The sequence below is a fragment of the Rhea pennata genome, chromosome 29, assembly GCF_028389875.1.
Source record: "Rhea pennata isolate bPtePen1 chromosome 29, bPtePen1.pri, whole genome shotgun sequence".
Lineage (NCBI taxonomy): Eukaryota > Metazoa > Chordata > Aves > Rheiformes > Rheidae > Rhea > Rhea pennata.
Window position 1 is genome coordinate 3,157,373 of NC_084691.1, and position 25,963 is coordinate 3,183,335.

At 66.8% G+C, this 25,963-nt stretch overlaps 3 protein-coding genes across 3 annotated transcripts; 1 reads left to right on the forward strand and 2 right to left on the reverse strand.

The window, feature by feature from the left end:
• The first annotated feature begins 471 nt into the window (after positions 1-471).
• LOC134152047 (zinc finger protein 501-like) lies at positions 472-8,688 on the forward strand. The gene is made up of 3 exons (XM_062597088.1): positions 472-532; positions 2,091-2,678; positions 7,567-8,688. Exons 1-3 carry the CDS (start codon positions 472-474, stop codon positions 8,172-8,174), a joined length of 1,257 nt encoding a protein of 418 aa, XP_062453072.1. The 3' UTR covers positions 8,175-8,688.
• A 432-nt stretch (positions 8,689-9,120) lies between these two features.
• PFDN5 (prefoldin subunit 5) lies at positions 9,121-11,754 on the reverse strand. The gene is made up of 6 exons (XM_062597364.1): positions 11,657-11,754; positions 10,963-11,065; positions 10,477-10,508; positions 9,971-10,045; positions 9,553-9,658; positions 9,121-9,450 (listed from the first exon to the last, which is right to left on the reverse strand). Exons 1-6 carry the CDS (start codon positions 11,726-11,728, stop codon positions 9,371-9,373), a joined length of 468 nt encoding a protein of 155 aa, XP_062453348.1. The 5' UTR covers positions 11,729-11,754; the 3' UTR covers positions 9,121-9,370.
• A 782-nt stretch (positions 11,755-12,536) lies between these two features.
• On the reverse strand, positions 12,537-24,520 carry ESPL1 (extra spindle pole bodies like 1, separase). Its single transcript, XM_062597089.1, has 30 exons — positions 24,440-24,520; positions 23,190-24,308; positions 22,871-22,975; positions 22,570-22,690; positions 22,139-22,275; positions 21,829-22,022; positions 21,509-21,751; positions 21,132-21,276; positions 20,553-20,708; positions 20,121-20,312; positions 19,856-19,990; positions 19,664-19,783; positions 19,287-19,458; positions 18,878-19,006; positions 18,605-18,761; positions 18,422-18,531; positions 16,827-17,974; positions 15,969-16,374; positions 15,666-15,824; positions 15,206-15,419; positions 14,847-15,031; positions 14,589-14,716; positions 14,382-14,504; positions 14,119-14,274; positions 13,822-13,992; positions 13,641-13,745; positions 13,395-13,507; positions 13,231-13,314; positions 12,943-13,107; positions 12,537-12,771 (listed from the first exon to the last, which is right to left on the reverse strand). Exons 1-30 carry the CDS (start codon positions 24,518-24,520, stop codon positions 12,537-12,539), a joined length of 6,708 nt encoding a protein of 2,235 aa, XP_062453073.1.
• Positions 24,521-25,963: the final 1,443 nt, after the last annotated feature.

The following is a 25,963-nucleotide window of genomic DNA, read 5'->3' on the forward strand; positions in this document are numbered from 1 at the left end:
GAATGGGAGGGGGGGGTTCGGGGCAGGGGGGGCTGGGTACCACCCGGGGTCGCATCCTGCCACAATGCCGGGGGATGGGGATGGAGATGGGGTTAGTCCTGCCCCATGGTGGGGTTCCCCCCCTCCTCCTTCATCTCCTCCCCCTCCCCCCCCCCGCCACGTGCCCGGGGCAACGTCTCCATCATCTCCTGGCCAAGGGGGACAGCGAGGACCGGGGGCCACATCCTGCAGGGCCAGGCAATGGGGTGGAGGGGGGCTCAGCATCTTCCCAAGCAGCAGGGAAACTGAGGCACAGAGGTGCTGCGGTTTTCCCTGGGAGGGGGGAAGGGGAGGGTGCAGCACCCACCCTGCATCCCACCGAGGGTCCCCAGGGGCCACCCCCGGGTGCCCCAGCATCACCGCGGGCGTTTGCCCCCTCTTTCCTCCCGCCGGGGCAGGGTTTCCCCGCGTGAGCGTGCCGGGAGCGCGGCGATGGAAGGCGAGGGGGAGCCGTCCGCCCGCGACGCTGAGCTCCCAGAGGGCACCTCCGCGGGTGAGCCCCCCTCAAAAAGCAGTGTCCAGCCTCCCCCCACCCCAGCCCCCGGGAACGGCCTCGGCTGGGGACGGTGGCAGCCCCTTGGCCTCGATCTCGGGGTGCTGAGTCCTTCTGGCGGGTTCCCCCCATGGGCTCCGTCCCGCCGGCCTGCCCCAATCCTGGTGTGTGGGGATGCTTCGGTCCCTTGGCGCGGGGATGCCCTGATCCTGCAGCCCGGGACACCCCAATCCCAGAGCGGAGAGACGCCCCAATGCCGGGCTGCTGTGATGCTCCGTTCCCCTGGCGTGGGGATGGCCGAATCCCGGGGTGCAGGGATGCCCCATTCCAGCAGTGTGGGGATATCCCAATCCCGGGGTGCAGGGAAGCCCCATTCCCGCAGTGTGGAGATATCCTGATCCCGGGGTGCAGGGAAGCCCCATTCCCGCAGTGTGGGGATGCCCCGATCCCAGGGTACAGGGATGCCCCATTCCCGCAGTGTGGGGATGCCCCGATCCCGGGGTACAGGGATGCCCCATTCCCACAGTGTGGGGATGCCCCGATCCCGGGGTGCAGGGAAGCCCCATTCCCGCAGTGTGGGGATGTCCCGATCCCGGGGTACAGGGATGCCCCATTCCCGCAGTGTGGGGATGCCCCGATCCCGGGGTGCAGGGATGCCCCATTCCCACAGTGTGGGGGTTCCCAATATCCCACCTCTCCCACAGCACAGAGGGGGAATCCAGGCTCTCGGGGCCCCTCCGCGGGGCTCTTCACACCCCCTTCCCCGCCTGGGCGCCAGGCGCTGTACGGCCACGCTGGCCCTCGCCCCGCGCTCCGGGGATGCTCTGCCGGCATCATTCCCTGCGCCCAGGCTGGACACTTGTCCCCGTGCAGGGACAGGGCAGGTTGGCAGGGGACACGTGGCATTGGCTCAGCCGGGAATTAAACCTGGGCTTGGGAGGAGGATGTGGATGTCCCATCACTGTCCCTGTCCTGGAGGGGGAACAGAGAAGGGGCAGTGGGGATGGGGAAGGGATGGAAGAGGGATGGAGAAGGAATGGAGGAGACGGAGAAGGGATGGAGATGGAGAAGGGATGGGGTAAACGGAGACTGGATGGAGAAGAGATAGGGATGGAGAAGGGATGGAGAATGGGTGGAGAAGAGACAGTGGGGACAGGGAAGGAATGGAGGATGGATGGAAAGGGGATGGAGAATGCATGGAAAGGGATGGAGGAGATGGAGAAGGGATGGAGGATGGATGGAAAAGGGATGGAGGAGATGGGGAAGGGATGGAGGAAATGGGATGGAGAGGATGGACAAGGGACAGCAGAGCCGGAGAAGGGATGTAGCTAGAGAAGGGATGGAGGGGATGTAGAAGGTATGCAGGAGACGGAGGAGCGATGGAGAGGATGGAGAAGGGCTAGCAGGGCTGGAGATGGCGAAGGGCTGGAGAAGGGATGGTGGGGCCGGAGAAGGGATGGAGGAGATGGAAACTGCATGGAGAAGGGATGGAGAGGATGGAGAAGGGCCGGTGAGGCGGGATGCCCGCGCCGGCGCCCAGCTGCGCTCTCCCTCACAGCCCGTGCCAGGCCGGCGAGCGCCGCCGCCTCGCGGCCGCCGGCTCCGACCTCCGGCGGCGAGACGCCCGGGCTCCCGGGCAGGCGGCGGCGGCGGTGGCGGCAGGGGCCGGCGCGCCGCGAGCGGGGCCTGCGGCCGCTGAAGGAGCTGCTGGGGCTGCGGCGGGCCCGCCTGCGGCCCACCATCTGCAGCGAGTGCGGCAAGGGCTTCAGCCGCAGCTCCGACCTGCTGCGCCACCAGATCACGCACACCGGCGAGAAGCCCTACACCTGCGGCGCCTGCGGCAAGGGCTTCAGCCAGAACTCCAACCTCGTCACCCACCAGCGCATCCACACCGGCGAGAAGCCCTACGGCTGCGGCGCCTGCGGCAAGCGCTTCAGCGAGAGCTCGGCGCTCATCCAGCACCAGCGCACGCACACCGGCAAGAAGCCCTACGCCTGCGGCGAGTGCGGCAAGCGCTTCAGCGTCAGCTCCAACCTCATCCGCCACCGGCGCACGCACACCGGCGAGAAGCCCTACGCCTGCGGCGACTGCGGCGAGGCCTTTCGCCACAAGTCCCAGCTCCGCCGGCACCAGGAGCTGCACGCGGCGTGACGGGGCGCCGCGAGCTCCCGGGGTGCGGGCTGGGTGGTGGGGGGGGGGAGAGGGGGCTACGCCGCCGCGAACTCGATAAAAACGCGGCCCCGCCGCCTCCGCCCCGCGCAGCGCCGGCGGCTTCGCCGCGGCCCGGCGGCCTCGTGCCTCTCCGGTGGTTGCAACCGCGTTTCGGCTCCCGCCCGGCGCCGGCCGGCACGGCGGCGCGACGGCTTTTCGCGGCCGCCCGCTCGGGCGGCGGGAAACGGCCCCGCGGGAAACGGCCCCGCGGGAAACGGCCGGGAGCCCGGCGGCGCCGACGGCTCCCCGCGCCCCCGGGGCTCGCAAAGCGGCTCGCCGAAGCGCCGCCCGGAGCGCCGCGGGGGGCGAACGGGAAGCTTGGCGTAACCGCCGCTAATAAAGGCGAGCGCTCGCCCCGTTGCATAATTTTCAACCGGTATTTGCACATGGAAAAGCTCCGCGGTGGAGCCGGAGCCGTTAAACAAAGCCAAGCTGGGGGGGGGGGATCGTGCGGCTTTTCCGCTCCTTATTTTTACCCATCTGCCCCCGATCCCCCTTCCAAGGGCTAAACCTGCTCTGGAAAATGTCCCAGCCCCCAAAGCAGCGGTTCCCATTGCCGGAGGGGGTTGGACCCCCCCACACACCGCCCCGGTCCGGGGTCCTGAGCTCCAGCCAGGGGGAGGGGGGAGGATTTGGGGCTCCTGGAGCCCGGCGGGGGCGCGATGGAGCCGGGAGCTCCCCCCCCCTCGCCTTTCCCACCTCTCCGCTTGCAAAGAGCCCAGCGGAAAAGCATCCGGCTCCCTCGGCTCCCTGCGAGCAGGCAGCACGGCCGGGGGAATGGGATGACGCTGGGACCTTCCTGTTCCCGGCCTCCCCCGTAAGCCCTGCCTCGCGGCCGGGGGCCAACGCCAGCCCTCGGGACCCCGAGTCCGCAGGAAACGGCCCCGAAAGCAGGCGCCCCCCCCCCCACCCCGCGCCTCCACCCCATCCTTCGGAGAGGTGAGTCGGAGGCCGGGAACGAAGCGGGGGCCGGAGGTGGGGGGGGGGGGAAGCGGCATCGTGGGCGAAACCGCTGCCCTTGGGGCCGCGAACAGGGCGCCCGGAGCCGCCTGGGCCGCGGGAGCGCCCCCCCTCCCCGTCCCCCAATCCGCCCCCTCCAGCCCGGACGCCGGGGCCCCCCCCTCCCTCCCCCGGCTCCGGCTCGGGGTCGGAGGCGGCCGCTCGCGGCAGGGCCGGGCAGCGGCGTCCCGCTGGGGCTGCGGGGCTGGAGCGGGCGTCCCGCCGTCCCGGCTTTCCTTTGTGCCTTCGCGGCAAAACCCCGGGGCGCCGGCGGGAAACTGAGGCACGGAGAGGGGCCGGGAGCGGAGCCAAACGCCCGGCGGCCTGGGCATGGCAGGGATGAACGAGCCCGGGGGGGCTGGAAAAGGGCCAAATCCTTCCCCCCCCCCCACCACCAGCAGCAGCAGCACCCCTGCCCCGTGCTCCCGCTGGCGCCGGGTCTCGTCAGCGAACCGACGGATCCCGGCGGGAAGAGGCCTCGGCTGGGGCGCCGGACGCCTGGGTCCCCGCTAGCGGAAAGGCTGTTCGGCCTCGTCCTGCCACGTTCGGGGCGACGCGAGGCAGCGGGGGGAGAGGGGGAGGAAAAGGAGAAAAAAAAAAAAAAAAGAAAAGGAAACGCGGCTCCGTGCCTCAGTTTCCCCCGGCCGCGGAGCCGGGGGAAGGGGCTGAGCCCCCTCCGCCCGGCCGGGGACGCGGCTTCCCGGGCCGCCGGCCCGGAGGTCCCCGGGCCCCGCCGGACGTGCTGCGGCCGTGCCGATTTCCATCGGTTTTTCCGGCGCTCGGGATAAACCGCCGCTCCGGGAGGCCGAGTTAACTCGCCGGAGCGGCGTCTCCGCGAGCGTGCGGGCACCCCGGGGCCGCTGCCCTCGGCGCTCCCGGCAGCCCTGCGGCAGAAGTGCCCCAGGCGCTTTTGGGGTGCCCCCGGCACCGCAGCGAGGGGGTGCAGATGCCTTCAGGACCCTCTGGACACCCCAGCCAGCGGGTATGGGCACCTTTTGGGGTGCACTGGGCACCTAAGGGGGCTGCCGGTACCTCTGGGGTGCACTGGGCACCGCCGAGCAGGGGGTGCAGGTAACTTGGGGGGGGCACCCAGGATTGGTGCAGGCACCTTTGGGGGGCACAGGGCACCCTGGAGGTGGGATGCAGGCCCCTTTTGGGGTGCACCAGGCACCTCTGGGCACCTGAAGTGGGGGGGGAGCAGGCACCTTTTGGGGTACAACAAGCACCTTTAGGCACCCTGCGAGGGACTGCAGGCCCCTTTTGGGGATGCCCTGCGCATCTTTGGGGCACCCTGGAGGCAACTACGGGCACTTTTTGAGGTGCCCCTGCACCCTCGGACACCCCAGAGGTGGCGTGCGGGTACCTTTTGGGGCGCCCTAAGCACCTGGAGGGGAGTGCCGGCACCTGTGGGGGGGGGCACCCCGAAGTGGGGGGAGTCAGGCCCCTTTTGGGGTGCATTAAGCATCTTTGGGCACCCCGGCGGGCGGGGGGGGGTGTGCAAGCACATTTTGGGGTGCAACAAGCCCCTCTGGCCCCCCTAGAGCAGGGGTGCAGGCTCCTTTGGGCATTGCAGGGCCCTTTTTGGGGTGCATTAGGTACCTTTGGGCAGCGGGCGGAGGAGGAAGCGGGAGGGGGGCGTTTTGCGGTGCACCGCGGAGGGGGCGCCGGAGGCAGCGCGCCGGGGCCGCTCCCCCCCTCCCCGGCGCCGGCGCGGAGCCGCCGCCTCCTCCGGGCAGGAAGCGGCGAGAGGCGGCGCCGCCGCCACCGCCGCCGCCGCCGCCGCGGCGCGGGCACCTCGGTGGCGGGGCCGCGCCCGGTGAGCGCCGCGGGCGGGGGCGGCGGCGGCGGCGGGGCCGGGCCCGGGGGGGGGGGGGTTTTGCTGGTGGGGGGGGGCGGGTTGCACCGCGGCTCCCCCCGGTCCCCGGTGCCGCCGCCCCCCGCTGCACCATCCCGCTCCGCCAAGATGGCCTCGGCCGCCGAGCCGGCGGCGGCGCCCCCCGAGCCCCCCCCAGCCCTTGGCGACTGCCGCTGGAAAGGGCAAATTGGGGCATCCGGATCTGCCCCCGCGGGCGCTTCCCCCCCTCCCCCCCCCCCCCCCGCTGGATCCTGGTCCCCGCTCCCGCGGACACGCTCCATCCCCCTTTCCAGGCTGGATCCCCTCTTCCTCCCCTTCCGCCAACGGATCCGTTTTTTCCACCCCAAGGAGCCGTTCCCCGGCCCCCCGGAGCCGGGGGGGGGGGGGGCAGGGTGCAGCGGGGGCCTCCGCGAGGACGCTGGGGCCGCACCGCCCCCCCCCCCAGCATAAAGGCGGCAGCTGCCTGCGTGGCCGTGGGGAGATCTGCCTGGGATGGGGGGGGGTTTCTTTCCAAATCTGCCTCGGCGGGGTCGGGAGAAGCCGCTCACCCAGCCCCGGGGCCGCCCCGGCCACTGGGAGACACCGCAGAGCAGGGCTGGCAGCACCCCCAGCTGCCCATTTCGGGTCCATCTGGCGGGAGGGGGGGGGGACTCCGGCACCGTAACCGGCTGTGATTCCCTTCCAGGTCTCCGGAGCCGGCTGGGAGAGGTCGGAGCAGCGCCGGCACCTGCCGACTTCCCTAGGAGCTGAGGTACCCGGAGCGCCGGGAGGCGCGGACCAGAGCGGAGCGGGCTGTCGTCCCCCCTTCCCACCTCCGAGCAAGATCCGGGAGCCGGCGGAGCCTCCCGGTGCCGGTCACAGCCCGTAACAGCACGTTTTCCCACCGTGCCCTGACCCGGATGCCTGGGACTGGCCGTTCCCCAAAGCCGGATGAGACCAGACGAGCTGGTCTCCTCGGAGCAGGGTGGGACGAGGGCACCCGGGGCTCCCTAAATCCCCGCTCTCCTCCTCCTCGAGGGTTGGTGCTGCGGGGGGAGCCTGGACACTCTTCCCCCCGCGTGGGGACTCGGGGTTAGCGGCTCCAGGCCCCGCACCAAGGGCACCGGGCTGCTTCCAGCTCCCGGCGGGATCGCGCTGAGCCCAGCTGCAGGTGAGCAGCCAGGTCCTGCCGGGAGCAGCGGGAAGCAGGCCAAGGCCAAGCAGGAAACAAGATGCAAATTTTTCACGGGCGGGAGGAATTAACAACCCGCTGGAGCCGTCCATGCCAGGCCAGGTACGGCGGGAGGGAGACGGCTGAAAGCGGAGGACTGGGGTCCTCGCAGCCGGACCAGGGCTCGTGGTGCCATTGGGGGACACGGAGCAGGAGCGGTCGGCTGGGGAAGCTAACAGCCGGGGTGTTTCCGTGCTCCCTCGCAGGACGCTTGGGTCCATCCGCCCTCCCCATGGAGCAGGAAGAGCCCTGCGTCGTGGAGCTCCATGACTCGGACGACACGGAGATCGTCCGCAGAGTCTACATCGGTGAGGACGGGGCAAAGCCGCGCGCGAGGCCTGGGCGCAAGGGCACCCTGGGCAGCCGGGGAGAGACGGAGGGGAGAAGGGAGGGCGACCAAGCCTGCGGTGGGGCTGGAAGGGAGACGTCCGTGGGGATGATTTGGGCCTAGCTCGAGGCCAGAAGGTCCCAGCTCTGGGTTTCAGCCCCCTTCCCCGGCCTCTCTCTGCCCTGCAGCCGATGACGGCATCGTGAGCGACTGCGAAGACGAGGTCCTGCAGCACGAAATCATCCAGACCGTCATCCCGCACAGCCCGCTGGCCCCCAAGGCCAAGAAGAGAGCGCCGCAGCAAGGCGACAGAGCCCGGCCCCGGGCGCCGGCCGACGGCTCGGGCTGCGTGGCGGACGGGGCGGCCCCGGGCTACGGCGAGGAGGAGCAGGAGGGAGGCGGGGGGCCGCCGGGCCGGCACCGGGGAGCCCGCCAGCGCCCCTTCATCTGCAACGAGTGCGGGAAGAGCTTCAGCCACTGGTCGAAGCTGCTGCGGCACCAGCGGACTCACACCGGGGAGCGGCCCAGCACGTGCGGGGAGTGCGGGAAGAGCTTCAGCCAGAACTCGCACCTCGTGCAGCACCGCCGGACGCACACCGGGGAGAAGCCGTACCGCTGCGGGGACTGCGGGAAGAGCTTCAGCTGGAGTTCGAACCTCATCCAGCACCAGCGCATCCACACCGGGGAGAAGCCGTACACCTGCGGGCAGTGCGGGAAGAGCTTCACCCAGAGCAAGAACCTCATCAAACACCAGCGCACCCACTCGGGCGCCCGGCCCCACCGCTGCGGCCAGTGCGGCCGCGGCTTCGCCCAGAGCACCAACCTGCTCAAGCACCAGCGGGTGCACGCCGCCCGGAGCCAGCCGCCCCCCTGCCCCGACTGCGGCCAGAGCTGCCGCGACGGCGCCGAGCTCGAACGCCACCGGGCCCAGGCCCACGGGCACGAGCCCTACATCTGCGTGGAGTGCGGGGAGAGCTTCTCCAAGAGCGCCACGCTCAACCGCCACAAGCGGGTCCACAAGCCCCTCTTCGTGCACTGAGCTAGGGGTGGAGGGGGGCTCGGGGGGCAGCTGTGGGCTGGCTGACCGTGGGGCTGGCCGGGCTGCGAGCAGGTGGGACCTTGGACCGTCCCGTGGCCAGGATGCCACCGAGAGTCGTACCGGCACCGGCCACGAACCCGAGCTGCGGTACTGGCAGCCACCAAACGCCGCCTGGTCCATCAGCAGCAGGAACGAAGGTCCACGGTGCTCCTTGTGGCCCTGCCCCGGCCAGACACAGGCCGAGCGCGGCCACCCCAGCGCTCTCGCCGCGGCCCAAGCCTTGGAACGCGAGACCTCAGCGAACCCGTAGGGGTTGGACCCTATAGATGTATATAGCACAGCGGGGGGAGGGGGCCAGAGGGGGAACGTGTAAGGTAGAAGCCATACTACGCTGCGAGGCAGCCACCTAGTTGAGGGGAGCCAGCGCGTGGGGCGGGCAGCGCCGCCTGGCCGGGCGGTTGGACGTGGCGTGCGGCTGGACGGTGCCTCGGCTGTAGAATAAAGTATTTCTGTTTGGGGGAACGTGGATTATTTTGTGCCTGAGGCACCTCCGAAGGGAAGAGCCCAGATCCGCTCGCGCGAGGGCAGTGGGGAAGGCACCGTGCTGGGTTTTAAGGCAGCTGGGGCCCTACTGAGTTCTTACCTTGGTGCAGAGAGCAGCAAGAGAGGCCAGGGCCAGCCCACAGATCTCGGGGGTCCCCGCTGCGGGAGCGGGGAGAGCCTGATTCCTCGGATAAGGCTGATCTGGATCGCGTGATCTTTCAGGCTGGAGCAGGCCCCTTTTTTGCCTGGCAGGACTCCGCTTTGGGAGGAGTCCCAGGATGTTTTCCCCCCCTTCACGCGCCTCTCCACCCCTGCCCGGTCCTACCTCCCGCTGGCTGCGGCAGGCTGAATTCCTGCCCTTGAAACCTTCCCACTTCGAGAAGCACCAGATGCCGCCTGGGGCTGTTCCCTGCATCTCTAATTTATTCCATACACCAGCAGCGACGTGCTGCTTACAAAAAGGGAAGGGTTTGGCTGGTGCTTTGCTTCCGGGCACCGCACGTGCGTAAGAGTCAACAGCAGAGCCCTGCCGAGCTCGGAGAGGAGCGCTGGGGAAGGGGGGACCGGATGGTCTGCGTCCCAGCAGCTTTCTTCAGCAGCTCTGCTCCCATCCCAGCAGCGATGCCGACGAAGGCGGCCCCTGAGGCCGAAGGCTATGCCTTCGTCGTCACGCCCTGCGCGGCCCCCAGGGCCGTGAGCTGCTGGATCTTCTGGCTCATCATTTCCACCACGGCTGCAGAAAGACAAGGCACCCAGGCAGTGAGGGGGGGGGTGCTGCTCAGGGGCCTCCCCAGAGCGAGGACCCGCAGCGGGGCATGGGGAGATGGGCCCTTACCCTGCTTCATGGCGTGTTTCTCCTGCAGCGCGGGCTGGATTTTCTCCATCTGTTTGGTCAGGAAGTCGATTTTCCGCTTGAAAAAGTCTCGAGCGTCGTCCGCCGTCTGAGGGAATAAAGGACAGCAGAGAGCTCCAGGTACAAAGTTCCTGCTACCCTCTGGCTATGGACAATTCCGTTTACGATCTGCTGCAGAAACACAGCTGCTTCTAAGCCAGACTAAGATCCCTACCCAACAGCACTCAGTAACATTGCTCCTGGAGAGGGAGACAGGAAGAAGCTAAATTCACCCAACCGAGGCAGGGCTGTAGTCCCCTCCCAGGGGCTGTAATTCAAAGCCAGCAGCTTGCTTTCACCGCTCTGGCTCTGCTGTACACGCTCACGGTAAGCCCCAGGCATGCACACGCACACCCCTTACCTTCTCCACATAGTAGCCTGTTCCTACATCTATCAGCACGTGCTCAACGTCTGAGAGCTTTCCGGGGACGTACATCTGGCGTGGGGGGGAGTCAAGGGAAAGTGGGGAACCAAGACAACTAAGCAGCTGGGAGCAAAGTGTCTCTGCCCAGTGGAGCTGGGAACCGAGGTCTGGCAGCCTCAGCATGGTCACCACCACGGACCGATGCACAGGCCTAGCACAAAGAAGCAGTGTGCAGGTCAAAAGCAACAAGGTCAAAAATCTGTCAGCCCCAGCTCGGCCCCTGGCCAGAGAGGAAGGAAACATCCAGGGGCCCTAGCTCTGAGAGGAACGAGGAGTGTCCAGCACCTTCCCAGGAGGCAGGAGAGGCTGTATCCCTCCTGAAGCGAGCACAAGCAAGCAAAACATTCCCCCAAGTCCCTCGATCCTGGCAGCTGACATTCTCGTGTCCCCACTAGCGAAAGAAGAGTTAACTTCAGAAGACTAGCAGGGCTAGTAAAGGATACAGAGCTGGTGAGCGGGACCAGCAAGTCCTTCCCTGCAGAAAACAAAGCAGAAACACATGTTTGAGTGCTCAAATACATCAGCTGATTGCCCACGGTGCAGTGAGGGGAGCACAGAGCAGCAGCACGCTGCCAAACAGCCAGGTACCGTGTTACAAGCGCATCCGGCCTCTCTACACACCCCGCGTGCCAAGGACACTGCTGAACACCCAGGCTCCTAACAGGGAAGGAGGCACCAGAGAAACAAGCGCCTAGTCCAAGGGCATAAACTGACACAGGGCAGAGGAGTCTGGGCTCAGCTGTTCACTCAAAGCACAGGGTTATTTATCCCACCCTCAGGGAAGAAGGAGCTGTCCCGGGCAGCAGCCAGGACTGACAAGACTGAGTAGGGCACTATCAGCCTCTCCAGAAGCTGCTCAGGCAGCCCAGCAAGAGCCCCCAGGGACCTGGCACGGCCTCGCAGCGCCAGGGCGAAGGGATCTCGCTTACCCTCATTGCTTTTGTTGAGTACGTTGAGGCAGTCCTTGGCTTCCACGTACTTGGTCTGCACCACTTTGAGCTGGGCGATAGAGGATGAGAGGAACTCCACCTCCTGGCGAGAGAGCGCGAGCCCATGAGCACCCCTTCATTATAGAAGAGGTACTGGCAGAGTAGAGATGTCCCCAGCCAAGCAGCAAGTGGGGAAGAACAGGGCTGGGCCACCTCACCTGGTCTGGCTCAGCCTCATCGTCCCCCTCCGGGCCACCCAGCTCCCCCCGGCACTAGTCCCATGGCACAACCTAATCTCACCCTGCCAACCCCATCGCCTGGCCCAGTCTGCTCCCACACATCACCCCTCGCCCCCTGACCACCCAGTCCCCAAGGCCTGGTCCAGCCCCACCGTGTCACCCCCTAACCCGGTCTGGCCCAGCCCCACTTGGACAACCTGAGTTCCCATAGCTCGGCCCAACCTGGCCCCACACGTCACCTCTCAAGTCACCCAGCCCCCACAGCCCGGTCCAACCCGGCCCCACACGCGGCCTCCCGCTTCCCAGAGCCCCCACCGGGCCTGGGCTCGTGTCCCTCCCCCCCGCCATTTCGCCCCCCTCCGACGGCCCGGCTGGGCCTCCCCCGGCCCGGCCCGGCGCCCCCAACCCCCTGGCCCTGTCTCCCGCCCGCGGAGCCCGCCCCCGGCGCGGCCCACCTGGTCGAGCTGGCTCTTGAGCACCTCCAGCTGCGGCAGCGACAGCTCCGCCACATTCACCTGCTGCGCCATCTTGCGCCGCCCGCGCCGCTCTAGCACCAGCTCCCCCCCCCCCCCCCGCCTCTCGCTGGTGCCGCCCGCGCCGCTCTAGCGCCGGCCCGCGCCTCTCGCTGGTGCCGCCCGCCGCGGGGCCGCGGCTCCCCCTGGCGGACGGCGGGGGCAGCACCGCGCCCCCCTCCCCCGGGCAGGGGGCACCCCGGGGCGGCGCCCCCCTGCAGGGCGGGGGGAATCTGGGGTGCGCCCCCCCATTCCAAGGGCATGGGGGCATTTCCCGCTGCCAAGGGGCTGGCAGAGGGACTCTTAGTGCAGGGCCCCAGCTTCCAAGGAAAAGGGGGTCCCCAACTGCCCCCCCCAATCCTAGGCAGGGGCTCCCAAGGTGGTGCCCCCCCCCAAGGGAAAGGGGGTCCAAGGGGGTCTGCCCCCAAAGGAGGGCATGGGGACAGCCAGGGGGGCCCCTCCATGAGGGCAGGGGATGCCCACCTTGGGGAGAGCCAAGGCAGAGCAGAGGCAGGGGAAGGGGTGGGGGGCAGGCTGGAGGGGGGGGGGGGGGGAGAGCATGGTCCGAGCAAGCACACGGGGGCCAGCTCTAACTGCACCAGCTTTATTGTCTCACAACATACAGCGACTGTATCATATAAAATCCACTTTAAAATAAGTTAAGATCCAAGAACAGGAGTTACATGTGTACCCCCCCCACCCCACCCCAGCTGGCCCTTGTGCAAACGCTGCAAGTTTCAAACAGCTTCAGCAGCAACCAGCCATCTCCCTGGAGGGGGAGCCCCTAGGACCCGCGACCAGAGGGGACGGAGATGGGCTGGAGTCAAGAGGCGGTGGCCGAGGCAGCGCTGAGCCCTCCCTGGAGGCACACGGGCAGGCCGTAGGCGACGGGGGCAGCCCCGATGAGGTGCTTGAGCTTGGGAGCGTGGCGGGCCTGGGCGACGTAGCGCAGGAGCGGGGCACCCGAGCCCGCCTTCAGCCAGCCCTGGAGCAGAGCCTCGGCGTAGCGGTCGATGTCGCGGTCCGTCACATCCCACAGGTTGCCCAGGACGAGGGGGCTGGAAGGGAAGGAGGCGTTGCATCGGGGGAGGAGGGGGTGCAGAGGGAAAAGGGGAGCCGCTGCATCGGGGCAAGAGCTGCGGCGACGCTTGCAAGGCGGGGAAGATCCGAGAAGGGGCGGCCGAGCTTCCCAAAGCCTCCCCTCCCTCCCCACCTCCCGCCACACTCACCACCCGGCCATGATGTACTTGAGAACGATGCCGGAGCCCTCGAGGCTGCCGCGCAGGGCCAGCGCGGCGCTGCTGCAGCCGAAGAGCAGGGCCACGGCGCTGCACTCGAGCCTGGCGATGGACGGCCCGTCCAGGAAGCGGGCGCCTGCTCCGTGCCCGGCGTAGCTGCGGGGAGAAGCTCCAGGTGAGCGACCCAGGCAGTGAGGCTTTTTTTTTTTTTCCTCCTCCTCCCCTCCAATTTCCACCTTCCCGGAGCTCGAAGCAGCCCGCGCCATCCCCGACGCTCACATGTAGAGATCGTGCTCCGAGAGCGCCGCCTGCATCTGCTCCTGGCTCGGGATGGCTCCGGTCACCCCGCTCCAGCTGGGCTCGCTGCAGGAGAAAGGCGGCGAGGATGGCAGAGCGCCGAGAGCCTCTCTGCCTCCCTCCCCCGGGGAAGGGCACGCGCTCACCTCTCAAACCAGCCCCGGAAACGCTCCTCAGTGCCCGGGAGGTTGTTGTGCGGGTTGAGGATGTAGAAGGTGCTGGCGGGGTTCACGCCGCGGCTCAGCACGGACCCTGCCTGCTGCCGGAGCGGCGACACGAGACAAGTCGGTCCCAGCCCGGAGCGGAGCCCGCAGGCTCTCGAGCCCTGCGGTGCCGCAGAGCCAGCGAGGGCAGAGCCCCGGGCTGGGGCACGCGGTCCCCTGCACTCTCACCTTCTGCGCCAGGGAATAGCTGAGCAGGAAGCGCAGGGATGGGAGCCTGGTTACGGGCACGTCCCTCAGACACGCCATGCTCTCCCAGGGCAGCTTCTGCAGGTGCTGGGAGGAAGAGGAGGGGGTGAACAAGAGGCAGCAGACAGCCACACGGAGAGAAGCAGGAAGGGCAGGGACTCACCTTATCCAACACCAGGACAAGGGAACCGCTGGCCTGCCCGGCACAAGCTTTCTGCTTCTCCAGAGCCTCCTGCAAGAGGAGCTGGGCCGCGTAGGGCTGAGCTGGGCAGAGCCCAAGGGCCAGGGTCTGCAGGTCTTGGGGGGCGAGGAGGGGAGAGGCGTTCAGCACGACCTGCAGCGGGAGAGAGGGGAGTGGGAACACATAAGCGTCGACAGCATCGTGCCTTAGGTCAGCACGGGGAGCCAAGGCTGGGTTTGGCTGCCTGATGCAGGCGAGCCGGGGTCTCCCCGCGCGCACCTTGAGGAGCGCCGCGTCCGCGTCTGCCCAGCCGCACTTCTGGAGCTGGGAGCACAAGCTGGAGGTTTCCTCTGCCAGGCCAGGCTCCTGGCTGCCGGGGAGCAAGGCCCCCTTCCAGCAGCCCAGCACCAGCATCTCCAGGGTCTCGATGAGGCTCTGCAAGAGGTCGCAGCGTCACAGGGCGGCCCGGGCATGGCAGCCCTCTCCAGGAGCTGTGCCAGGTGCCACCAGGCAGATCAGGGCAAGGGAAGTTTCTTCCTCACCTTCATTCTCCGGTCCAGCTCCGAGCGGCACAACCACCAGTCTCTCTTGTCCGTGCAGCTGCTGGACTCCTTCTGCTCCTTCTGGATGGCATCGAACTCGCTCAGCACCGAGCTCAGCGGGACCTAGAAGGGGAAGAGAGCTGTGACCCGAGCCCCAGACTTGCTCCCCACAGCCAGGCTTGTCCCCTCTCCCATCCGTGCCCCCACCTTGGTGAGCGCGGTGGGGATCTGGATGGTCACTGGAGCGCTGCCCTTCTCCAGCCGCGTCAGCAGCAGCGTGTCCCCCACAGAGGCAGGCTGGAGGCTCACGAGGGTCAGCACACACACGGTCACCCCTGGGAACCAGAGCTGGAGCTTAAGACCAGCCAAGGGACAGTCCTAAGGCTGCACAGCCCTCCGGGGCTCAGCCCCAGACCGACGCAGAGCGGCGAGCTGCCCAGCCCCTGCTTTTGGCTCAGCCCTTACCGCTGGGGATCTGCTCCAGCTGCTCCCTGAAGCCGTCCTGCTCCCGAGGCCCCAGCCCCGTGGAGCTGAACTCAAAGAGGCCCTGGAGCTGAGCAAGGCGGTGGCTGCGCGCAGCGGCGCTCTCCTCCCGCAAGGAGAGTCCTTGGAGCTGCTCGGCCACATCAGCCGCCGACTTCTTTGCCTTGCTGGACAGGGAAAGACAGTTGGGGGGGAAAAAATCCACTCAAAATCACCTTTGCTGGGGTTCCAGCAGTTTTGGCAGACCCCGCTCCTGCGCAGCAGTGCTCCCAGGTTGAGAGCAGGGGAGGCCGAGAGGGTTTTGCTCCGCAAAGCCAGCCAGGAAGGGCGGTGGGACTTACTGCAGTTTCCTATGGACTATGCTGAGCAGCTGGTGGCGGGTAGTGACCGAGACAGACTCCGACACCAGGTATGCGGTGGAGACGGGGTCCTGCTTGCCCAGGGACAGTGCCAGGAGCTGACAGAGCTGGCTGTAGAGCGCACTGGGAGGACAGTGGCTGATGCAGTTGAAAGCAGCTTTCAGGAATTCACAGGCCATGTCCAGGGAAGAGACATCTGGAAGGGGCAAAGCAGCAGGAGTCGGCTCCTGCCGGAGGGCAGAGTGCCCGAGCCCTCTGCCAATGCTCAGGGCAACGGGAAGCTACAAGGGGAGGTGAAGAAGGGCCAGGGCAGAGGTTTCCAGAGCCGCCTGCTTTAGGAGTTAGGAGGGGAGGGCACGAACGTGGGTTCCCCGGCACAGCCACGAGCTCCCAGCCCCAAACCAGCACCCCGCGCAGCAGCCCCTCGGTCTCGGTCGCTCACCGCTGGCCGTGGGCAGGGAGGAGGAGAGGGCCTCCAGGTGCAGGGGGTCCCCGCTGCCAGCCCTCCGCGTGGCCAGGATGTCCTCGCTGGCGTCTCGCCGCAGGACCTCACGCTCCCCGTCTGCGCCCTCCTGCCCGCGCCGGGGCGGCCGTCTGCTGCCTGCAGGGAGACGCGGAGGAGCCTGACTCCCGGAGCCAGCGGCAGGGACAGCCCAGCACCTTGGATATCTCCTCCAGGCAGCCGCTGGCATAGCTTGAAGGCTCCCTGCCCATCAACCCCCCTACCCCAGGCAGTCTTGCTCACCTGGGACTCCCTCCTCTTCCTCGGAGGCCCGCAAAACCTCAAAGCTGATCTCAAGCCCTTCCTCCACCTTCTCCTCTTCTTCGATGGTCCTCAGAAGCTCCCGCTCCTCCTCTGCTCTCCTGCCGGGAGCCCTGCGGGTCGTCCGCTCTCTCGTCTCCTCTGTGCCCCCAGCTCTGCGGGAACCTGCCCGTGTTCGCCGGGGTTGGGCGTTGCTGCTGCGGGAACTGTCCTCGGACGAGCTCGTCTGAGACCCCTCCGCGTCGGCAGCCGTGGATTTGGGGCGCGGGGCACTCCGGGTGCGGCCTGTCGGCCGGGGAGTCTTGCGGCCGGGGCCCGGGGTTTTGCCAGCTGCCGGGGTGACCCCCGGTTTGGGATCCTCCGCATCACTGTCGTCACTGAATGTCACCTAGAGCAGAGGGACATGGAAGCGTCAGCGCAGCAGCTTTGCTCCCCGGACTGCCAGTGCCTTTTCAGTGCTGTCCCCAGAGCAGAGACGGAGCTCCCTTCCCGCTCCGCAAGTTGATAGCCCTGAAAATCCGAAGGCTGCATCATCCTCCAGCTTCCACGTACGGCCGAGGCAGCAGACGACAGCTCCAAAGCTCTGGCTGAGGCTCGCAGGCTTGTTACCTGGTGCACCAGATGGGACCAGGATGACTGACAGCCTGCACGGCACTCAGAACCCTCCCAGCCTCAGAGCCTGCGCCCGCGGAGAGGATGCAGGACTAAGCTGCAGGGATTTACAAAGAGCAGGATGGAAGCCACGAGGGGGAAACAGCTTTTCTCCTCTGCAGGGCTTTCCCCAGGGAGCAGGGATGCAGCCCAGGGCATCATGCTCAAGCCCTGTCCCTCCCCGCTTACCTTCAGGCGGGACTTGACTCTCCCCAAGGCTTTGGGGGCTTTCAGGAGCTGGGACTTGCCAGCCAGAGGGGAGGATTCGCTGAACACTGTGAAGGGAACCCTGGGGCCCGGGGCTGCCGCAGCTCCCTGGGCGCGTGTCTTGGCAGGGGGACAGCGTCCCTGGTGTGGGGTGCAGGGCACCGTCACCGGCCGGATAACGATGGGGGGCACCTCGGTGTCCAAGTTGCCCAGAGCAAAGACATCGTCCGAGTCCGCCGCAGCCAGGGGCTTCGCTCTCTGGCTCTTCTTCGCCCTGGGCTTGGGCCCAGGTGCTGTCGCTGTCACCTTCTTGCTCTTACTCCTCTGGGGCAAAGCCTCGTTCATCTTGAGCACCTTGGATTTAACCAATTCTTTGGGGTCTGTAGGAGTCAGCGGGGGCTGCCAGGCCCAAGCACTGGAGAAGACACTGGTCACCGAACCCCCGCGCTTCGTGGCCAGGCGGCAAATGGTGGTAACTGCTTTGGCAAGCAGCAGGGTGGCCCTAGAGACCTCCAGGCTGGGCAGATGAGGCCTCCGGGATGCCAGGAAGGTCAGGCCAGCTTCCAGGTGCTCCCACAGCTTCTCCTCGGGCTGGGGGCCAGCCAGGCTTTGAAAGGCCAGCGTGGCGTAGCCGGTGGCCATCAGATCGTCCAGCAGCTCCAGCGCAGGCAGGGCCCGGCCGGCCGCAGGGCCGCCCCACGGCTTGTCCCGCAGCACGGCGGCGAAGCGGGCGGCCACGGCAGCGCAGCGCTGCAGCGTGGCCTGGAGCAGGGCCAGCCCCTCGGCCGCGCTGCCGGCCGCCAGCTCGCCCTGGGCGCAGGAGAGCAGCCAGCGGAGGCAGAGAGCCGAGAGGGTCAGGTCGGAGCACAGGGAGCAGGAGCACGTGGAAGGGTGGGCCAGGAAGCCCAGGCGTCTCCTCTGCTTGGGCTTCAGCTCCGGCGACGTGGTGAGAGCAGCGGCTTTTTCCGGCCCGCTCACCGTGGCCACAAACTCGAGCGTGGGGCCCTTCAGAAAGCCCTCCTCTTCCCTGGGGGTCTCCAAGCTGGGATCCCGCTGCTTTCTGCCCTCAGGCTTGCCCTTCCGGGGCAGGATCTTCATTCGTTCTGGCTGCTTCTCACTGGCTTCAAACTCTGCAGGCCGAGGAGGAAAAGCAGGTTAGTCCGACATCCTTCCCGCGCAGCTCTCCTGAACCGCGACGCCGGCTCCTGCCGCGTCGCCTCTCCCAGGAGGGCTGCCGTGGGGGAGGGATGCGGGAAGCCAGGCTGGGATTTTCCAGTGCTTCCCCCCCCCCATCTTTCAACCCAACACTTCTGCTCCCCAGGAGGAGCCCAGCTGGGCCTTTATCAGCTGCTGGAAGTAGCTCAATAGGCTGAAATGCAGTGGACCAAGTTTTTTGCCCAGCACCAAGCCCGCTTCCACATCTGGGCCAAGAGAAACAGCTGCTCCAGGAGCATCTGCACTGAGCAGATCTTTCATCCCCAAAAGCAGGCACAAGCAGCATCCCCGGCACTGCCCACGCTCAGAGCTCACGTCTCCCCCGTCTCCTTCCTTCCTTTGAGTCAGGAGGGGGAACTCACCCGTGCCGGATTCCAGGAGGAACAGGGCCTGCTGGAGGTCAGAGCGGCTCAGCTCCAGCTCGCTGCGCTGCAGCTCCAGCTGGGCCTTCAGCACCAGGAAGGCAGCGCACCTGGGGGGACACAGCACTCAGCCTCCCGACAGCCACGTCCTCCTCCGCGGCACTCCTCGCCACGGTCACTCACCACCGAATCGCGTGCAGTTTCATTGCCAGCTTGACAGCCTCCAAGCAGAAGGCTTTGGCTTCGCACACCATCTCCACCCTGCTGAGGAGGGCCACAAGGTGCTCCGAGCAGGCCAGCAGGTCAGCCAACACTTGCCACTTCTGCAGCAGGTTTTCCCCTGCAAGGGAGGGCAAGCAGGTGACCAGCGACACCCTCCCCAGGGAGGCAGGCAAGGAGCAGAGTCCTTCCAAAAAAGCAGCTGCTTTTCAGTTCACACAAGCAAATAAAACTCACCATAATCCACAAACTGGACATCTGACATGGTCTTGTGAGAGCCCAGCACGTTGCTGCCCATCAGCAAAAGGATGATGCTGCGGAAGAACTTGTGGGCTTCAGTTAGAGCAGTCTCGGGCGTCCTCCACCCTGCACAAGAGCGGTTGTGGACATCAGCGCTCTGCCCAGCATGAGACCAAGTCACCTGTCCCAAACCTCAATACAGCAGTGGGAAAGACTCCACTGCAAAGTGGGACTTTGCAGAGCCTGGCAGCCTCCAGCTTCTCCCCTCCTACCCCCAAAACAGGGTCTTGTTCACAGCCAATTTGGAGAAACCTAGAGGTCAGTGTTTGCACAGAACCCCTGCGGCTTTTTCATCACTCTCACCGCAGGGTTTTTGACACATCCACTAGGCCCCCTGGCAACCCACCTTGAGCAAAGATCTGCTGCCTGAGCTCCAGCGAGAGGCGGGCAGCGGGAAGGCTCAGGTAGACGGCCGTTAGCTGAAGGACATGGGCTCTGAGCAGATACCAGACCTTTGCGATCCTCTGCAGAGCTGGGTTCTGGAGCACTTCCAGCAGCAGGGCAAGGCCTTTCTCAATCTGGATGCAGAAGCAGAGATCAAGGGGAGGAGGAAAGCTGTCACCATTCAGGATGTCTCCATGTTCACCGCGGTGGGCTATGGTTGCTAGTGAGAGGTATTGAGGACTGCCAGAGAGCTGCTGAGCTTTCCCCTTGCTTGGACCCCACATCACAGGCAGAAAAGGGTTTAGCCCAGCCTCACACAACCAGGTCTCCCCAGCGTACCTGGTGGCTGGCACAGCAGAGCTGGCTGTGGAGCAGAAGGCACGTTTGCTTCAGCAGCAGGTAGGAATCGCTGCTGCTATCTGCCTTCTGCAAGCAGGACTCTGTCTCCTCTAGGAAGAGCTGGAAGGAGACACGACAGCGTGAGGACTGCTGCCTTGGGAGCACAGTCTTGTCCAGCTGCCCCATACTTGCCTTGGCATAGCTGGGACACTCCAGCTGGAAGAGCAGCTTGGTAACCTGGCACAAGGCACTGGCCATGCCCAGGCTGTCTCCGAGCACACTGCACAGCGACCTGACCAAGAGGTAGCTCTCCACGGCCTGCAGAGGCTGGGGGCACAAAAACCGACGTGGTTATGCTTGGAGACAACCCCAGGGGGGATGCTATGTCCTTGTGGGGGCTGCTCTCCCTCCAGCTGTCTCCGCTACGCGGTCCAGCCAAGCCTGCGGCAGCCGTTACCTTGGCCATCAGTCGGTAGAGAGCTGCCATGAGGTGCAGGGAGGCCACGGTCTGCTCCAGGCTGCGCACCCTGGGGACTCCCTTCTTCTCCAGGAGCTGCTTCCACAAGGCAAAGGCGTCGTCCAGGCTCTGGCACTGAGCTAAGGACACGTCACAGGTTTGAGGAGCTTCTCCAGATAGACCAAACCACAGCTAAAACCACCACCACCCCTTCCCACCTGGGTGCATAGGAATAACTGAGCAGGGAGGAAAGGCATCTCCAGCAATGCCTCCACCCCACAGGAATACGTTTCCCTGCTCTGCCATGTGGCAGACCCTGGAGATGGGCATCTCCCAGCATGCACTTCCCTCCCCACATCAACCCCATTGCCACCCCATCCTCTGGCAGGGGAGCCTTGCTGGCTGAAGGGGCCACAAGAGACTCAAATCCACCACGTTCTCACCAGACTCTACAGCCAGGTTGAAGGCGATGCCGTCATACAGGAATTTGTCCTCCTGCAGCTTGTCTTCATAGTTGAGGTCATTAGGCTCAAAGTCATCCAGGTGCTTCTGCCCCTGAGCTTTGGCTCTCTGCTCTCTCTCTATGCCCTGCGGCAGGTTGGGAGGCAGCACCAACACATGTTAGGAGACACAGGCAGGGCTTCCAGCCCTTGGAGCCCCGCTAGGGCTGTGAGAAGGCTTCTGGTGGCCTCAAAGGGAGAGGGCTGAGCAGGGAAGAGCTGATGAGGGCAGCTTCCATAGGCAGTGCCTTCAGTCAGGAGGCACCAGGCTTGCCCACACCAGTTGGGCATAACAGAGAGCCCTGAAAGTGTAGGGGGGGGGTTCAGGAGGGTGGGGAGCTGCTCTTCCTCGTAACTGTTGAGTTTGGAGGAGATCCACAGGTTAGGCAGGTGCACAGAGTAGCTCTTGTGCCCTAGGATCACTGCAGCCTTTCCAGATCTGGGCCACCCATCAGCAGCTGCTGCAGCCCAGCTCAGCAGCCTGCAGCTCCCCTTCGTTGCCCTCACCTACCTCCTCCAGTTTGAGCTCCAGGGTGCAGATGTACAGCCAGAGCAAGGCCTGTGCTCGGTCATCGAGGAGCTCATCCTGGTTCTGGGCAGTCCTGGGCACAGCCTCCAGCAGCCGCAAGGCCTCTCGGATCGAGTCCAGGGAGGAGCTGCCAGAGACGGGGATTAGAAACACAGCCTTGTGCACCCAGAACTCATGGAGTATTCGAGGAGGAGAACTAGATATACCCCATGGCTTAAGACATACCTAGAACAGCAATAGCACCCCTAAACCTTTTAAATCCCTTGAGCACCCTCCTCAAAGGCTCTTTCGGGCTCCCAGAGACACAGGACAGAGCCACGTTTGGCTGTAGCTCTCCCAGCACGCCTGTATCCACCCACCAGTCCGTGTGCGCCGCGTAGTCGTGGTAACACAAGACCTGGGCCAGCTCCACCAAGCCAAGAGCCCGCTCGTGCAGGCGGCCACTCTCCTCCGAGCAGATCTCCAGCAGGTCACAGATGACATTGTAGCGCTCCTGGCCCGTGTTGGCCCTCACGGTCTTGTAGGCCTTCAGCTCTTCGAAGAGCACGGCCACCAAGGTCCCGGCATCCAAGTGGTGTCCCTCCAAGCCATCCTTCAGGGTCCTGGGATAACAGGTGCTGGTTAGGGGGCTCTGCCCAGCACTGCCCCACGCGCACAGTGCCCCCGGGTCTTGCCTTACCGCAGCCGTATCTCCTCGGCCCCCTGCTTCGTGGCTTCCGTTTTGACTCTAGCCCACAGAGAGATGGGCTCCGCCATCTGCTCACGGATCCCGTCCCGCAGGGCCGCCAGCCACTGGACGACGGACACCAGGGCGCTCTCGAACCGACCCAGCTTCCGGTAGCTCTCCACCTGCAGCCTGAAGCATCTGTGCAGCTGCGGGGAGAGCGCGAACAGCGTGGTAGGACCAGCTTCAGTGCCCCGCAGGGTTCCTTCTCCACCTCCCTTGGCAGGCTCAGTCCCAAGCTGCAGCCCCTCAGCTGGCTACTCACCCTTTCTGGGGGTATCTCTGGGTATTTATAGGCATCTGCCATCTCCAGCCTCCTGCAGAGGAGCTCCGACAGGGAGGTGGCCTCCTCGTGAAGATTCTGGCTGTAGAAGATGTACGCCAGCTTAAACGTGCATGACGCTGTCAGAGAAAAATCTGAGTGTTAGAGGTGCTCTGGAGAGAGGACACTGCCCTCTCCCCTCACCCAACGAGGACTTACACCCCCTGCCCTAACCCGACACGCTCTTTGCGGCTCGGAACCTGATGCTCTCCAAGCCGCCCGGGAGAAGGCAGATACTGAGCTGTGTCCCTCAGCTAGGGGCTTCAGACACGGGGAAGGGTCCCAGTCGCTGCCCTGGCTGCGGTGGGGCATTCGACCCACATCAGCGCCCGGAGCCCGGCTTTGGGCTCCCCTGCTGCCACGGGGACACTGACCGGTGACGTCGAGGTACTCGGCTCGCTCGTTCGCGGGGAGCCCCTCCAGCGCCGCCAGCATCCGCGCCACGGTGCGTCGGCAAACCCCCACGAGCCGCTCCAGGCCGGGCCACCCCGCCGCCTGCACGACGGCCGCAGTTAGAGGGAGAGAAGCGCAACGGCGCCCGACCATAGACCCCTCCGAAGGGCTTCAGGCCTCGGCCACGTTGCTGAAAGCCTTGGGGAACCCGGCCTGCCGCCCCGGAACGGGGAGGCTTCCCCCAGCCCTGCACTGGGGACCGTCCCACTCCGCTGCCGGTACCTGGGAGCCCTGGAAGGCATCGTACGCCACACTGGTGAAGAGCTGGAGGCTGTGGTAGAGCAGCTGTTTCACCGCTAGCTGTTGTTTAATGCCGTCAGGAGGAATCTGCAGAGAGGAGGGAAGAGTTTTCTCGCAGACCTGAGCGCACCAGGGCACCGACGGTGGGTGCCGGAGAGGACAGAGATGCCGGCAGGGCCGCCCCACCGGAGCGGCGGACCGCTCAGCAAGCCCGGAGCACGGTCACCGTCCGTCCCACCGCTCGCAGACGAGCGGGACGCCCCGCGCCGGGCGGCCTCCCCGCTCCCGGCGGGAGCCTTACCTGCTCCAGCAGCCTGCGGAGGATGCAGCAATACCCCTCGGTGAAGGCGCAGAGGCCGAGGACGTCCTCCCGAGCGAAGGGCCTCCGCTCGCTCCTCTTCACGTACCCGCTGAGGGACGAGACGACGAGCTGGCAGCTCTCGGCCAGCACCCGGACAAACCGCTCCGAGACCTTCGCCGCGGAGCCGAGAGCGGCGGCCGCTCGCGAGAGGGGCGGCCCCGCCTGGCCCGCGTCCTCGGCGAGCGCCCGGCTCAGCCGGACCCCGGCCTCCAGCAGAGCCAGCGGGTCGTTAAAGCACTTCGCTGAGCTACCAGCTGCGCCCAGAAAGCCGCGGGCTTCCTTCGCAGCCTCCAGGGCCTCCTCGTAGCAGCCACCCTTGCAAAGACGCCGGCAGCGCTCCAAGCTGAGCTCGAAGAAGCACACGGACCGCTGCAGGTCCGACGGCTCCGCCGCGCCGCCTCCCTCCCGCAGGGCCGCGAGCAAGCGCCCGGCGAGCTGCCGGCCGAGGAAGGCCGCGTCGTCGGCGCCGAGGGGCGCCCGCCGGGCTTCGAACATGACGGCGGCCGCAGCCGCCTGGCGAGCCGTCTGGGAGGTGAAGAAGGGCGGCTCCCGCGGCAGCAGGGCGGCCCCGTCGTCGTCCTCCAGCAGCGCCAGGAAGCGCAGGGCCCGCAAGCGAGCCGAAAGCGCGGCCCTGCTCTCGTCCGGCGCCCGGCCGGCTTCGGCCAGGGCGTCCGCCCCGTTCCACAGCACGCCGAAACCGCTCCTGGCGACGGCCGCGAAGTCCTCGGAGGGAGCCTCGCGGGGCCGGTACGTCAGCAGCCGGGCGCGGAGGAGGTCGGCCGCCTTCCAGCAGGCATCGCCGGCCCCCCGGGCGACCGCGTTCCTCAGCAGGTGGTAGAGGATCTTCTCCAGGTACAGAGGTGCCGGCCGGGGCGTAGCGGCGACGTAGCCCCGGCAGGCGACCTCAGCCAGGGCCACGAGGCCGGCGGCGTGCGCGGCGCAGGCGCCGGGCTGCCCCAGCTGCTGGACGCAGGCTCGCAGGACTCTGTCGCACACGACGCTCTGTCGGGAGGGCTGGTTCGACGCGGCCGCGTCCTCCGGGGCGCTGGCGAGGCATCCCTGGAGACGAAGGGACCGTCAGAGCCCCGACGCATGCGGCCGAGGGCCTTCCTCGCTGCGGGATGTGGGGGGTGGGGGGCACATCCCGGAGCCGGGGGTCGATCCCGCAGAGGGGCGGCCCCGAGCCTCACCGTCAGCTCCGAGAGCAGCGCCTCCGTCTCCTCCCGGCTGCACGTCCGCGCCGCGAAGTCGGCTCCCCTGAGGCGCATCATCTTGCTGCCGGCCCGCGACGCGGTGGGACGAGTCCGGCACGGGGGTCCCTGGGGGCTGCCCAGCGCCACCCGAGCTAAGAGGCAGCACGGAGCCCGCTGCCCCACTCCCCAGCCCCACACGTGCTTGTGGCCCCACTCCTCAAAGCCCTCGCTGGGCTCAGAGCCCCTCAGCCCCATTCCCAGCTCCTCCACAGACCTCAACCCCATTAAGACCCAGTCGTCCCCCCCCAGGACGTACAGCCCCTCCCAGCCCCTCATCGGCTCCCAGACCCCCCAGCCCCACTCCCCAGCCCCATCTCAGGGCCTGCAGCCTCCCAGCCCCACTCCCAGGTGCCCCCAAACTACCTGTCAGCTCCCTCACAGGGGCTGCAGTGACACCAGCTCCCCTCCCAGCCCCCCAGGTGCTCCCCAGTCCCCTCCCAGGGCCTGCAGCCCCCCACCAACCTGACTCCCAGACCCCTCAGCCCCCCAAGCGACCCCTCCCGGGGGCTGCAGCCCCTCCAACCCCACTCCCAGCTCTTCAAGCATTCCCAGTCCCCTCAGACCTACTTCCCTGCCCCCTGCCAGGGCCTGCAGCTCTCCCCAACTCATTTTCCAGCCCCCCCAGCCCCCCAAGCGCCCCCTCCCAGGGTCTTCAGCCCCCCCCCAGCCCCCCAAGCGCCCCCTCCCAGGGCCTGCAGCCCCCCCAGGCCCTCAAGCGCCCCCTCCCAGGGCCTGCAGCCCCCCCCAGGCCCTCAAGCGCACACACACAGCTCCGCTCAGGCCCTCCCCACATACACGCACACACCTTGGGACCTGCAGCCGCCCGGCCCCACTCGTCGCCGCCCCCCCCCCCCCCGGACTCACGCGTCGCCGCCCGCAGCCGCCCGGCCCCTGCCGCGCGCCCGGTTCAAATCTCCGCCGCAGCCAATCAGCGCGCGGCACCGCCCCCTCCGTCCGCGCGCTGCACGCCGGGAGTTGTAGTCCCCGCCGGGGTGCGTGGCGGAGGGCAGAGCGCATGCGCGCGGGCGAGCGGCCGCCGAGGCGCGGGCGTGCGCGCGTGTGGGCGTGCGCCAGGGACCCCGTGTGCACACGTACGGGGTGCGATGTGGAGCCTGGGGGCACAGATCCCTTTGCAGCAGCGAGCTGTTGCACACACGGACGAGCGTGCAACAAGCTGCAGGCAGACCGCTGTGCAGCGAGGAGCCGGCGTGCATGCCGATCAACGTGTAAAAGGGGCCAGCGTGTACACTCTTGTGCAACAAGGAGCCTGCGTACGGGAGTGGAACGGGTTTCAGTGTGCACAGATCCCTGTGCAACAGCAAGCCAGTATGCACACTGATGAGGGTGCAACAGTGAGCTGCTGTGCAGGTACCATTGTGCAAGGGGTAGCTGATGTGCACATAGATCAGCGTGCAACAGGTGTCCGTGCACAGGCTCCTCTGCAATGAGGGGCCAGTGCAC

What these genes read in the sequence shown, in the direction of transcription:
- ESPL1 (XM_062597089.1), bottom strand. Translation starts at nt 24,520, where the DNA reads ATGATGCGCCTCAGGGGAGCCGACTTCGCGGCGCGGACGTGCAGCCGG. An exon ending in CCTCCTGGAATCCGGCACGG is followed by an intron (nt 17,975 to 18,421) that starts GTGAGTTCCCCC and finishes CTCGGCCTGCAG; the next exon opens with AGTTTGAAGCCAGTGAGAAG. An exon ending in TCGGAGCACGATCTCTACAT is followed by an intron (nt 13,108 to 13,230) that starts GTGAGCGTCGGG and finishes TTCTCCCCGCAG; the next exon opens with CTACGCCGGGCACGGAGCAG.
- LOC134152047 (XM_062597088.1), top strand. Translation starts at nt 472, where the DNA reads ATGGAAGGCGAGGGGGAGCCGTCCGCCCGCGACGCTGAGCTCCCAGAG. An exon ending in CCCAGAGGGCACCTCCGCGG is followed by an intron (nt 533 to 2,090) that starts GTGAGCCCCCCT and finishes TCTCCCTCACAG; the next exon opens with CCCGTGCCAGGCCGGCGAGC. An exon ending in GCACCAGGAGCTGCACGCGG is followed by an intron (nt 2,679 to 7,566) that starts CGTGACGGGGCG and finishes ACCGGGGAGCCC; the next exon opens with GCCAGCGCCCCTTCATCTGC.
- PFDN5 (XM_062597364.1), bottom strand. Translation starts at nt 11,728, where the DNA reads ATGGCGCAGCAGGTGAATGTGGCGGAGCTGTCGCTGCCGCAGCTGGAG. An exon ending in TCAAGAGCCAGCTCGACCAG is followed by an intron (nt 11,066 to 11,656) that starts GTGGGCCGCGCC and finishes CTCTCTCGCCAG; the next exon opens with GAGGTGGAGTTCCTCTCATC. An exon ending in CAGGCTACTATGTGGAGAAG is followed by an intron (nt 9,659 to 9,970) that starts GTAAGGGGTGTG and finishes TTATTCCCTCAG; the next exon opens with ACGGCGGACGACGCTCGAGA.